Below are 12328 nucleotides of genomic sequence, written 5' to 3' on the forward strand. Positions count from 1 at the left end.
TATTCGCCAATTTGCTTTGAGTAGCGCAGTTCTCATTACTATTTTATCAAAGAAGCACTTTTTTATTTATTCAAGCAATATTTATTCAAATTTTTTCGAGCTGCTTACTATGGCAGTCAAAGAGAAAATTGTACTAAATCCATCTAGAATCCTTGTTACCATATTTTCTGTAATTATCACCCTGATAGCCTGTTTTGCACCTGACTATTCTTAAACTGCGATATGCCTGACGGCATTATTCTTTATAAAAATTGCGATATCACTTACCCGTGCGAAAATAGTCCAAAGGGATGAGAATATAACACGTACACTACCGATTCGTCCTTTCCGGAATTATAAGTATCATGATAGACGAGGAACTTATAATAAACGATGTAATAATATTCTGTTATAGCGAATAACAGAGAAACAGAGCACGATGGTGTGCTCGCCAACGCACAGCTGGTTCCCCTCTGTTTGCGCAATCCTTTTTAATGCATATACTTATAGTATTGCTCGAACCGTTGATCAATGAACGGGCTAGAAACATCATTGTAGACAACGGAAAACTTCCATCGGAGATTAAAAGCGTATCAAATTTTCGACAACCGTCATCTTTTTATAAAAATTTGTAATGAGTTGTTTATAATATTTTTGTTCGTCGCGTTTCTATAACTTCTAAATCGCAATTACACTATCTTGAAAAAATGAACGGTAGTGGCAGGATCATCAAGTTGCTCTTACGAAAGAACTTTCCTCAGACGAATGAATCCGTCTTGCCAGTACATATAATTTTCAAACGTATAATTTCAACAAGTATAATCCAGATGAAATGCCCGATGTTTCTGAGAAATGATATTGTTTAACATTTGATATACGCAAGCGCTATGATGCCCATAAAATCGAAACCCATCCCCTCTGCTGGTTACGTGTATCCAGTCACGTTCGAGCATTCGACCATGGATAACTGGTATCAGACAGAAAAGGCGGAGCAAGGTTTCAAGTATGCTACGAGCCTCGTGAAACCAATTTTAACTTTCCTCGGCGTTTGGCCTCTCCCACCTGACTCACACCTGTCCTCAAAAATTATACAAAAGATCGCACAATTTGTCGCATACTTTTTATTCTTTTTCATGCTGACACCAACTTTCCTGTATACAGTCCTAAAGGAGAAAAATCCGAAAGTGAAAATGAAACTTCTCGGTCCGCTAGTTCTGTGCGGCATGCAGGTGCCTAAATACACTATTCTCCTGTATCGATCAAAGGAAATTCAGGAGAGTTTAAAAGCGATTAAACGTGACTGGATTGCCGCGACCGAGGAAAATCGACTGATTTTCCTCGAGAAGGCGAAAACCGGTAGAAGTATAGTGTTGACCGTCGCGATTACCATTTATGGCGGTGGACTATGCTACCGGACGATCATACCCCTTCTCAAAGGGCCGATTACGCTACCTGATAACACCACCATAAGACCCTTACCTTTGCCCTCGTACTACGTAATTTTTGACGCTCAGCAATCTCCAAACTACGAGATAATCTTCGTGATGCAAGTCCTGTCCGGATCTATACTTTACTCGGCCATCACCGGAACATGCGGAATCTCGGCAATCTTAGTTCTTCACATTTGCAGCTTGTTAAGGATTCTGGCGAACAAAATGAAACAGCTTGCAGAGAACGACGACATGACCGAACGGGAAGTGCAGCGAAGAATCACAGATATCGTGAACTATCAGACGAGCATAAAACAGTAAGTGAGTTCATTCAAAGCTGTGTTTCGGTCCTACTACTGACGATTTACGTCGGAATATACGACGCTTATACGATTAGATAACCAAACGTGAGTTCGAATTATACTGATTAGCAGTGTAACAATTTCAATATACAACATCAATCCTCTCGACTACATTTCATAATTCAGTAAATAATTCATATTAGTACTACATTGATTACAGATTTTCATACAACATTCAAAAAATTACAGAATACATTTGTCTAAGCGAAATTCTAGGCGGTACGACTATGATGTGCCTCGGCGGATATTACATTCTCTTGGTATGTGAAAGTTATTCTTAAAGCATATTCAGAAATATAACACCGACATGACACACTATGATACAGGAGCTGGATAATAATAATACCACGATAATGGTGGTCTACCTCACTCTGGAAATATCTTGTACTTTTTGTGTTTTCATACTCTGTTACATCGGCCAGCTTCTTCTCAATGAAGTAACATGCTTTCATTTAACATTTATTACAAACTGTAAAAACTCTGAATATATTTATTATTCTAAATACTTTCTGAAAGAGTCAGATCGTGGGTCAAGCATCTTGTACGGTGAATTGGTATCGACTTCCGATGAAACACGCGCGTTCGTTAATATTGTTAATCGTCGTGTCGAATTACCCGATGAGACTCACGGCTGGAAAGATGGTAGAGATGTCCCTGGGTACTTTTACAAGCGTAAGTATTACATACAAATTCTAACTTACACGTACCGTATGAAAAACAATTTCCAGATCTGCAAATTGTCAATGGGATACTTGAACATACTGCGGGAAGTCGTATAAAACTTTCATCCGTCGTGAATAGTGCGTGACACGTTACTCCTCACTAGAAATTGGAAACATGTATCTCCGATGTGAAGCCGTTCTCATTTTTTAAATAAAAGCTAGTATTAACAAAGGAACAAATCGTTTCCAATCCATCTCACGCACTCCGCTTCATATATTACTTACACTTCACCTTTCGAGGAATTGTCAACCGTGGCATTAAAAGAGAAAATTGTGTAAACTCTTTCCAAGGTTTCTACAGTGTACCATATTTTCTATAACTGCTATCCTGATGTCCCGATGCATACACGATAATCATAGTCTGCCTTCAGTTCTGCGCATTTCTCCGGCGCTTTTGAAGTAAGCATATCATTATGTCGCATTTCAGTCGAACTAAGTTCAAACCCCATCGAGAAACAATAATTTTCAACTGAAATACGTACACAGTATCAATTTACCCTATACCCATTTTGTCTTACGAGCGCAAGCGCAGGACTCGCTGACCAGTCTTCAGCGGCAGTCGCAAAGGCTCTTTCGCCAAGTGACATTCAACGATGAGCATGAATAAACTCAATGACACGAAGAATTTCCTTAACGAGAATTATAAAAAAGATCGGGACTTCAATGTCCGCTTGAACGTATGGACGTTGAGAACAATCGGCACTTGGCCAAAATCTAAAAACCGATCCTGGCTAAGAACGATCGAACAGTTCCTTCTGAGGCTCGCTTGTTACGTCCTGCTCCTGGCTATTCTCATTCCCGGAGGTATTAACGTGATCTTCGAGAGCAAGGATTTTTACAGCCAATTAAGGCTCAGCAGCGCTCTGAGCTTTTTCGTGATGGCGATTATCAAGTACTGCGTGCTGATCGCTCGCGAGGACGACATATACAGGTGCGTGAAATACATCGAGGACGACTGGAAGAATGTGAAACACTGGGAAGATCGTAAGATTATGCTGGACAATGCGAGTTTTTGTCGTCGAATAATCGTAATTTGCGGCTTCTTTATGTACGGCAGCATGGTCTTCTATTACATAGCATTACCGCTTACGCGAGCGAAGATAATCGAAGAGGGTGGCAATTTGACGTACAGGCGGCTCGTTTACCCTTTTCCGAGAGTCCTACTCGACGTCCGTCACAGCCCCGCCAATGAAATCTTTTATACCATTCAATTGTTTTCGGGATTCGTCGCTCATAATATTACGGTAGCTGCTTGCGGTCTAGCTGCCCTACTCGCCATGCATGTGTGCGGACAATTGCAGGTTTTGATGGCCTGGTTAGAGAACTTGGTCGATGGGAGGGAAAAGGACGACCAGTGTCTAGACCAAAGGCTGGCTAGTGTCGTGGAACAACACGTTCGGATAGTTAAGTAAGATCAACTATTAGTTAATATTTAAACCACACTGTAGCTGCAATTCAAGAGACGTAGATAGATAAACACTCCTACGACCGTAACTTGAAAAAAAGAGAGAAAATTATAAAGATTCGTGGATACTGAAATGGAGTTTCTCGAGAATGTCTTGTTTTTTAAGATTGTTTATTGTGACATTTCAGTTTTGTAGCTCACATGGAGAATCTCTTACGCGAAATATCGCTAGTAGAAGTCGTGGGCTGTACTATAAATATGTGTTTCCTAGGATACCATACAATGATGGTATGAGTTTACGATTTAAGTAGATTTAATGTATTTAATATCCTGATACGGACCTTTTTCAGGAATGGGATCCTAAAGAACCTGTTAGTGGATTGACATTCATAATATTACTTATATCCGTCACGTTCAATATTTTTATATTCTGTTACATCGGCGAGCTATTATCACAAGAGGTTCTTTCTTTAAGTTAAAATAACAGTCTGTCCTATTGTGTCATCTTCAATGTGTATTGCATTACAGGCAGTGAAAATTGGTGATAAATCTTACATGATTGATTGGTATCGAATGCCTGTGAAGAAAAGCCTCGCTGTGTCTCTGATAATTTCGATGTCCCGCTCGACTACGAGGATCACTGCTGGCAGTATCATCGAGCTTTCCATTAGCAGCTTCGGTGACGTAAGTGTTACACGTATTTTGATTTCTCGCACCGTCCAGCAATTACCAATTTTTATTATAAACTTTCGCCAAACGTGACAGGTCGTCAAGACTTCAGTCGCGTACTTGAACATGCTACGACAGTTCACAGACTAGGCATTTCTCAAATGGTTTCACACCATACAACTGGCAGTATTGAACGTAAAATTCTTGTAGCATAGAAGATGAAATAAAATTGTTGTACAGCACACACTCGAACTTGTCCAGAAAGGGAATTAATTCTGATCTGAATAAAAATTTACCTTTTGCTTATATTACATAATTACAGTTACCAATCCTATCCTCTGTTTTACATATTGTAAATAATGTGATAGATTTTACGAATTTCACATAAAAATATGTTCGACTGTTAAAGCACTTGGCCTATTTTTCCAAATGTGTGATCATCTTGGTGTTAATATTCTTGCACCCACAGAAAATCAAATGAAAGGAAGCATTTTTCCAGAAATCGATTACTTCGTGTACGACGGGAAATTATTGTGGAGTTGAAATAAAGAGAATAAGTTCTCAATGTTTTATATTCAAACGATCAGTATAGTGGCTAAGGCCCGAATGAATGCCACGCCTCGTCGAACGAAGCAACCCCAGTCTCTCAGTCCTAGTCTACTCTTATCCTCTAGAACTCTAGACAGACTAAACACTTGGTTTAAGGAAGCCATGACGCCATGCATGGTGTGATCCCTCGATTGACATTATACAGCCTGCTTTCAGTATCCCTTACACTCATAAATTGATTAGCAATTCAGCATGCAAACTTTGAAAATCGAGTTGTCGATGTTTCACTGTTATTATTCTATTTTGATCGCACATAATGCATAAAGGACTGAACTAGTCGGAAGGGTGAAACTAAATGCAGATCGCACGCCACACTTGCCTTTCCCCTAGTGCAGCCGGAAACTGCAAACGGGCGCCATCGCATTATTATTTTTCCCTTCGAACTGATATTAGTAATCATTTAGTCGCGATCGTGTTTTCAAGGGTCAACGATGCAAACCTCAGTAACCGATAGTGAACACCGAGCTCCGAGCGAATACAATTATCGACAAAACTTTAATCTGAGCATTCAATGGTCCCGTTTATTATTAAAACTTATTGGTCTTTGGCCAAACTCACATATGGCACCAAAATTACAAAAATACTTTTCCCGGTTCATAAATGTCGTAATCTACAGTCTAACAGCGTTCCGTTCGATTCCCATGGCTATGTACGTATTTCTTGAAATAAAAGATCCTTACATAAAGTTGAAACAATGTGGCCCCCTAATCTTTGGCTTGATATCGTTCGCGAAATACTCTTCTATGATGGTCCACGGAGCTGAGTGCGTGGAGCGAATTAAATGGGACTGGAAGAACATTACTTTCAGCGACGATCACGATATCATGCTGACAAACGCAAATTTCGGCCGGAAGATAACAATTCTATGCACACTTTTTACGTATAGTGGCTGTGTATTCTATAACGTGGTCATACCGTTAACCACTGGCAAAATTACAAAGGATAATCTCACCTACATTCCCCTGGTGTACCCTTTCTCATCGTATATAATTGACACCCGGTACAGTCCGGCAAACGAGATTGTCTTTTCTATTCAATTACTGATCGCCTTTGTGGGACACACGACTGGCGTAGCCGCTTGCGGTCTGGCAGCCTCCTTGGCAGCCCACGTTTGCGGCCAGATTCAAGTCTTGATAAATTGGCTTAATCATTTGGTCGACGGCCGATCCGATATGGACGACAACGTGGACCGTAGAATAGCGAGGATTGTGTCCCAACACGTTCGAATTCTGAAGTGTGTATACATACAATTATATTTATTCTTTTTACTTCATGAAATAGCAATAATTATTTCTTATAATGTCTAATATCTATTTTAGTTAGTTTTTCATGTTATCCGATGTCGTGTTTTTATGCGCCCATGATATATTTTTGATTTTATGTATGTATAGTCCTGTCTCTATCTTAATGGGATCGCTTCGTCTCATTTATAAGCATGCAGCGTCCCCACTCTCGAACGTTTTCGAAATTCAAACAACTCCCTGTCAATAAGGCCGGTTGGTTCTTACCTGCCAAGTACATAAGTACGAGCGATCCTATTGACAGGCAACAATTGTAAATTTTATGACGTCGAAGGGTATCAATGGCGGAAAATCCTATTTCTTGGGAAAATTTTACAACTCCTATTAAGAGAGAGAGAACTGTAGGTTTTGATGTATAAGATTAGAGAAGATCATATAACGCTCATGTACAAGAATCCCTGTACATTGTTTTCATTCATAGATATTTTTTATTTTCTATCACTGTTGATTCAATAAGAAGTACTGGCCATTTCAGTTTTTTAACGCTCACAGAACAAACGCTGCAACAAGTGACATTCGCCGAAGTTTTGGGCCGCATATTGGACATGTCTCGTTGGATATTACGTAATCATGGTAGGATTTTTCTGAATCAGTTATAATGTTTTCAAACTCCTTAATGTTATGATGTTTAACATTAAAGGAATTCATTGAATTAAAAAGTGTCATAACTTACGTCAGCTTACTCATATCGCTGACGTTTAGCATTTTCATATTTTGCTACATAGGCGAGATAGTGACCGAGAACGTAAGTTTCTTATAAAGTTCAGAATTGTAGGATGACATTCGATTAAAAAATACGTGGACAATAAGCAGAGTGTAACAGTGCAGGAAAATCGGTGAGATGATCGAATGGTATCAATTGCCACGAAAGAAGAAACTCTGCTGCGTTATGATAATAGCGATGACCAATTCTACGGCATCATTAACGGCCGGGAAGATGGTGGAATTAACTATCAACACGTTTGCCAATGTAAGTATTATAATGATTTTTCTATCCGTAAGCAGTAACTGAATTTTTTTAACGATAACAGGTTATTAAGACTGCGGTCGGTTTTTTGAATGTGTTACGAGCAACTACATAAGTTTGTTTCAAAGACAATGTTATTTATAATCTGTTGATGTGACTGCGGTGAAGGAACCAGTACTGTTACACATAAAGAACAGTTATTGAGTGTGAAAAATATATTACACAATTCTTGGGACATTTCAAGTATCACGCGTAGAGAACTGTTTAAAAATGGATTTGCGCTGCATTGTGCTGCTTAATTCCTATATACATATATTGTATTTTGGAGTACTTACCCCTGTACCCAACCACAATTAAATGTCCGACATACAAAAGATATTAAAAAAAAATACTATCTGAGTTTATGCACGAATGATTGTAAACACTAAAAGAAATGACATGTAGTAATTTTGTTGTATATATGTTTGTAACATGGAGGTAGAATAAACGTAGCAAATGCACCTGCATGGTATCTACGAATCGATCACCTCATAAATTGATTAACCCGAAACGTAATCTTCTCGAATCGCGAACTTTGAACATTAAGCTCCCGATGTTTTACCGCTATTACTCTACTACGTTCACTCATAATCCATGAAGTGAAAACAACTGAACTGATCGGAAGGGTGAATCTAACAGTAGCAAATCGCTTTTGCCTGGTCCCTGCTGGCGACAAGAATTACAAGCAAGCGCAAGCGCGACATTATTATTCCCGGCAAACCGGCAATACTGAACAGCAGTTAGTCTTGGTTATGCGCTTAAGCATCAAGGATGCATCAATCAATAACTGACGACAATCATCCACCTTCGGTCAAATACGATTATCAACAACACATTGATCTAAGCATTCAATGGACCCGTCGATTACTGAAACCGATTGGTCTTTGGCCAAGTTCACATGCGACACCAAAATTACAAAAATACTTTTTTCAGTTCATAAACGTTGCATTTTACGGTCTTATAGCATTCCGTTCTCTTCCCATGGCTATCTACATATTTCTTGAGATAGAAGATGTGTACAGTAAACTGAAACAATGTGGTCCCCTAATCTTTGGCTTGATATCGTTCGCGAAATACTATTCCATGATCGTCCACGGGGCTGAAATTCGTGAGTGCGTCGAGCGAATTAAATGGGACTGGAAGAACATTACTTTCAGCGACGATCGCGATATCATGCTGACGAACGCAAATTTCGGCCGGAAGATGACAATTCTCTGCACACTTTTCACGTATAGTGGCTTTGTATTCTATAACGTGGTCATACCGTTTAGCATTGGTAAAATTACAACTGAGGATAATCTCACCTACATTCCCCTGGTGTTCCCTTTCTCGTCGTATATAATGGACACCCGGCACAGTCCGGTGAACGAAATTGTCTTTTCCATTCAATTAACGGCCGCCTTTGTGGGACACACGACTGGCGTAGCCGCTTGCGGTTTGGCAGCCTCCTTGGCAGCCCACGTTTGCGGCCAGATCCAAGTGTTGATAAATTGGCTTAATCATTTGGTCGACGGCCGATCCGATATGGACGACAACGTGGACCGTAGAATAGCGAGGATTGTGTCCCAACACGTTCGAATTCTGAAGTGTGTATACATACATTTATATTTATTCTTTTTACTTCATGAAATGGTCATAATTATTTCCTATAATGTCTAATATCTATTTTAGTTAGTTCTTCATGTTATCCGATGTCGTGTTTTTACGCGCCCATGGAAGACTGATATTTTTGATTTTATGTATGTATAGTCCTCTGTCTCTATCTTAATGGGGTCGCTTCGCCTCATTTACGCTCATGCAGCGTCTCTACTCTCGAACGTTTTCGAAATTCAAACAACTCCCTCTCAAACAGGCCGGTTGGTTCTTACCTGCCAAGTGCATAATTACGGGCGATCCTATTGACAGGCAACAATTTAAAATTTTATGGTGTCGAAGGGTATCAATGGCGGGAAATCCTATTTCTTGGGAAAATTTTACAACTCCTATTAAGAGAGAGAGGGAGAGAACTGTAGGTTTTGATGTATAGGATTAGAGAAGATCATAGTATAACGCTCATGTACAAGAATCCCTGTACATTTTTTTCATTCATAGATATTTTTTATTTTCTATCGCTGTTGATTCAATAAGGAGTACTGGCCATTTCAGATTTTTAACGCTCACAGAACAAACGCTGCGACAAATGTCTTTCGCCGAATTTTTGGGCTGCACATTGGATATATGTCTCGTTGGATATTACGTAATCATGGTAGGACTTTTGTGGATTGAGTATAATGTACATTCAAACTTCTTAATGTTATGATATTTAATATTACAGGAAATCAATGACTTAAAAACTGCCATAACTTATGTCAGCTTACTCATATCGCTGACGTTCAACATTTTCATATTTTGCTACATAGGCGAAATAGTGACCGAGAACGTAAGTTTCCTATAAAGTTCAGAATTGTAGGATGATGTACCATTAAAAAATATGTGGACATTAAGAAAAGCATGACAGTGCAGGAAAATCGGTGAGATGTCATACATGATCGAATGGTATCGATTGCCAGGAAAGAAGAAACTCTGCTGCGTTATGATAATAGCGATGTCCAATTCCACGGCATCATTAACAGCCGGGAAGATGGTGGAATTAACTATCAACACCTTTGCCAATGTAAGTATCATAATGATTTTTCTATCCGTAAGCAGTAACTGAATTTTTTTAACGATAACAGGTTATTAAGACTGCTGTCGGTTTTTTGAATGTGTTACGAGCAACTACATAAGTTTGTTTCAAAGACAATGTTATTTATAATCTGTTGATGTGTCTGCGGTAGAGGAACCAGTACTGTTACACATAAAGAACAGTTATTGAATGTGAAAAGTATTTCACACAAATCTCGACACATTTCAAGAATCACACGTAGAGAAGTGTTTAAAAATAGATTTGCGCTGTATTGTGCTGCTTAATTCCTATATACATATATTGTATTTTGGAGTACTTACCCCTGTACCCAACTACAATTAATCGTCCGACACACAAAAGATAATAAAAAAAATACTATCAGAGTTTATGCACGAATGATTTTAAACACTAAAAGAAATGACATGTAGTAATCTTGTTGTACATATTTTTGTAACATGGAGGTAGAATAAACGTAGCAAATACACTCGCGTGGTGTCTACGAATCGATCACCTCATAAATTGATTAACTGGAAACGTAATCTTCCCGAATCGCGAACTTTGAAAATTAAGCTTTCGATGTTTTACCGCTATTACTCTACTACGTTCACTCATAATCCATGAAGTGAAAACAACTGAACTGATCGGAAGGGTGAATTTAAAAGTAGAAAATCGCTTTTGCCTGGTCCCTGCTGACGACAGAAATTACAAGCCAGCGCAAGCGCGACATTATTATTCCCGGCAAACCGATATTGCTGAGCAGCACAGTCTTGGTCGTACTCTTAAGCATCAAGGATGCATCAATCAATAACCGACGACAATCATCCACCTTCGGCCAAATTCGATTATCAACAACACATTGATCTAAGCATTCAATGGACCCGTCGATTACTGAAACCGATGGGTCTTTGGCCAAGATCATATACGACACCAAAATTACAAAAATACTTTTTTCAGTTCATAAATGTTGCATGCTACGGTCTTATGGCATTCCGTTCCCTTCCCATGGCTATCTACATATTTCTTGAGATAGAAGATGTTTACGGCAAACTGAAACAATGTGGTCCCGTAATCTACGGCGTGATGTCGTTCGCGAAGTACTCTTCCATGATCGCCCACGGGGCTGAAATTCGTGAGTGCATGGAGCGAATTAAATGGGACTGGAAGAACATTACTTTCGGCAACGACCGCGATACCATGCTGACAAACGCGAATTTCGGCCGGAAGATGATAGTTCTGTGCACACTTTTTACGTATAGTGGTTTCGTATTCTATAATATGATTATACCAATTAGTATTGGTAAAATTACAACTGAGGATAATCTCACCTACATTCCCTTGGTATTCCCTTTCTCGTCGTATATAATGGACATCCGGCACAGTCCGGCGAACGAAATTGTCCTTTCCACTCAATTAACGGCCGCCTTTTTGGAGCACTCGATTTCCGCAGCTACTTGCGGTTTGGCAGCCGCCTTGGCAGCCCACGTTTGCGGCCAGATCCAAGTGTTGATAAATTGGCTTAATCATTTGGTCGACGGCCGATCTGATATGAACGACAACGTGGACCGTAGAATAGCGAGGGTTGTGTCCCAACACGTTCGAATTCTGAAGTGTGTATACATAAATTTATATTTATTTATTTTTTATAATTATTTCCTATAATGTCTAATATCTATTTTACTTGGTTCTTCATGTTATCCGAAGTATTCTTAGCATTGATCATGGAGGACTGATATTAGTTTTTGATTGTGTAGTCCTCTCTTTCTCTATAGCCCGTCTTAATGACCCGCTTCCTCTCATTTACGATCAGTCTGGTTGCTTCTTACCTGTCAAATGCATAATTACGAGAGGTCCTATTGAGAGGCAACAACTTAAAATTTTATGGTATCTAAGGGTATCGAAGGCGGGGAATCCTGTTACTTAGAAAAATTGTATAGCTGAAACGGCAACATTTTTGAGAGAGAGGGAGGGAGGATGTAGTTTTTGTAGTGTTAGGAAAGGTCATACAAGTCTCATGTACAAAAACTCCTGTAAATTCCTCATTCCTTGATGGATATTTTTGATTTTCGAAATACTGTTGACTCAGTAAGAAGTGTTGGTCATTTCAGATTTTTAACGCTCACAGAAAGAACGTTGCGACAAATGTCTTTCGCCGAATTTTTGGGGTCCACGGTGGACATATG

The 12328-nt window shown here is 39.3% G+C and overlaps 6 protein-coding genes and 1 long non-coding RNA gene across 11 annotated transcripts in view; 6 read left to right on the plus strand and 1 right to left on the minus strand.

Moving 5' to 3' along the window:
* The window catches only part of LOC108624243 (odorant receptor 85b-like), a 2391-nt gene extending 2312 nt beyond the window's left edge, over positions 1–79 (plus strand). For both annotated transcript variants that reach the window (XM_018023402.2, XM_026812973.1), the window contains one exon: positions 1–79. The gene's annotated coding sequence lies outside the window, so the exon portion shown is untranslated.
* A 779-nt stretch (positions 80–858) lies between these two features.
* Positions 859–2884, plus strand: LOC108624265 (odorant receptor 4-like). Of its 2 annotated transcripts, XM_018023426.2 has the most exons (5): positions 859–1726; positions 1932–2031; positions 2098–2208; positions 2288–2443; positions 2500–2884. In XM_018023426.2, exons 1-5 carry the CDS (start codon positions 867–869, stop codon positions 2548–2550), a joined length of 1278 nt encoding a protein of 425 aa, XP_017878915.2. In that variant the 5' UTR covers positions 859–866; the 3' UTR covers positions 2551–2884. The 2 variants fall into 2 exon arrangements, with proteins under 2 accessions (XP_017878915.2, XP_026668772.1); XM_026812971.1 differs by having other exon boundaries at positions 2098–2443.
* A 64-nt stretch (positions 2885–2948) lies between these two features.
* LOC108624245 (odorant receptor 85b-like) lies at positions 2949–5543 on the plus strand. 2 transcript variants are annotated; one of them, XM_026812974.1, is made up of 6 exons: positions 2949–3424; positions 3551–3901; positions 4087–4186; positions 4249–4359; positions 4427–4582; positions 4664–5542. In XM_026812974.1, the coding sequence occupies exons 1-6, from the start codon at positions 3087–3089 to the stop codon at positions 4715–4717; spliced, it is 1110 nt and encodes a 369-aa protein (XP_026668775.1). In that variant the 5' UTR covers positions 2949–3086; the 3' UTR covers positions 4718–5542. The 2 variants fall into 2 exon arrangements, with proteins under 2 accessions (XP_026668775.1, XP_017878894.2); XM_018023405.2 differs by having other exon boundaries at positions 2949–3901; positions 4664–5543.
* A 42-nt stretch (positions 5544–5585) lies between these two features.
* Positions 5586–7583, plus strand: LOC108624246 (uncharacterized). Its single transcript, XM_018023406.2, is given in 6 exon segments — positions 5586–6410; positions 6953–7021; positions 7023–7050; positions 7118–7222; positions 7301–7447; positions 7509–7583. Coding segments are annotated over 6 exon segments (1203 nt in total). The 5' UTR covers positions 5586–5607; the 3' UTR covers positions 7560–7583.
* A 658-nt stretch (positions 7584–8241) lies between these two features.
* On the plus strand, positions 8242–10287 carry LOC108624247 (odorant receptor 13a-like). Of its 2 annotated transcripts, none has more exons than XR_003389071.1 (5): positions 8242–9069; positions 9629–9728; positions 9798–9902; positions 10033–10136; positions 10198–10287. XR_003389071.1 is itself a non-coding variant. In XM_018023407.2 (5 exons), the coding sequence occupies exons 1-5, from the start codon at positions 8255–8257 to the stop codon at positions 10246–10248; spliced, it is 1227 nt and encodes a 408-aa protein (XP_017878896.1). In that variant the 5' UTR covers positions 8242–8254; the 3' UTR covers positions 10249–10287. The 2 variants fall into 2 exon arrangements, 1 of the variants encoding a protein (XP_017878896.1); XM_018023407.2 differs by having other exon boundaries at positions 9981–10136.
* A 633-nt stretch (positions 10288–10920) lies between these two features.
* LOC108624248 (uncharacterized) overlaps positions 10921–12328 on the plus strand; it is a 2028-nt gene continuing 620 nt past the window's right edge. The window contains exons 1-2 of the mRNA XM_018023408.2: positions 10921–11755; positions 12254–12328. The exon at positions 12254–12328 is cut by the window's right edge and continues 26 nt beyond it. Of these exons, the coding sequence (XP_017878897.1) occupies positions 10941–11755; positions 12254–12328 (890 nt within the window). The 5' untranslated portion in view covers positions 10921–10940. The remainder of the gene's footprint in view (positions 11756–12253) is intronic.
* The window catches only part of LOC113464231 (uncharacterized), a 4050-nt gene continuing 3381 nt past the window's right edge, over positions 11660–12328 (minus strand). The window contains exons 2-3 of the long non-coding RNA XR_003389077.1: positions 11827–11971; positions 11660–11750 (exon numbers count right to left, since the gene is read on the minus strand). This is a non-coding gene — a long non-coding RNA (uncharacterized LOC113464231). The remainder of the gene's footprint in view (positions 11751–11826; positions 11972–12328) is intronic.

This window comes from Ceratina calcarata, unplaced genomic scaffold (assembly GCF_001652005.2).
Source record: "Ceratina calcarata isolate Rehan_Ccalc_2016 unplaced genomic scaffold, ASM165200v1 scaffold304.2_split_2, whole genome shotgun sequence".
NCBI lineage: Eukaryota > Metazoa > Arthropoda > Insecta > Hymenoptera > Apidae > Ceratina > Ceratina calcarata.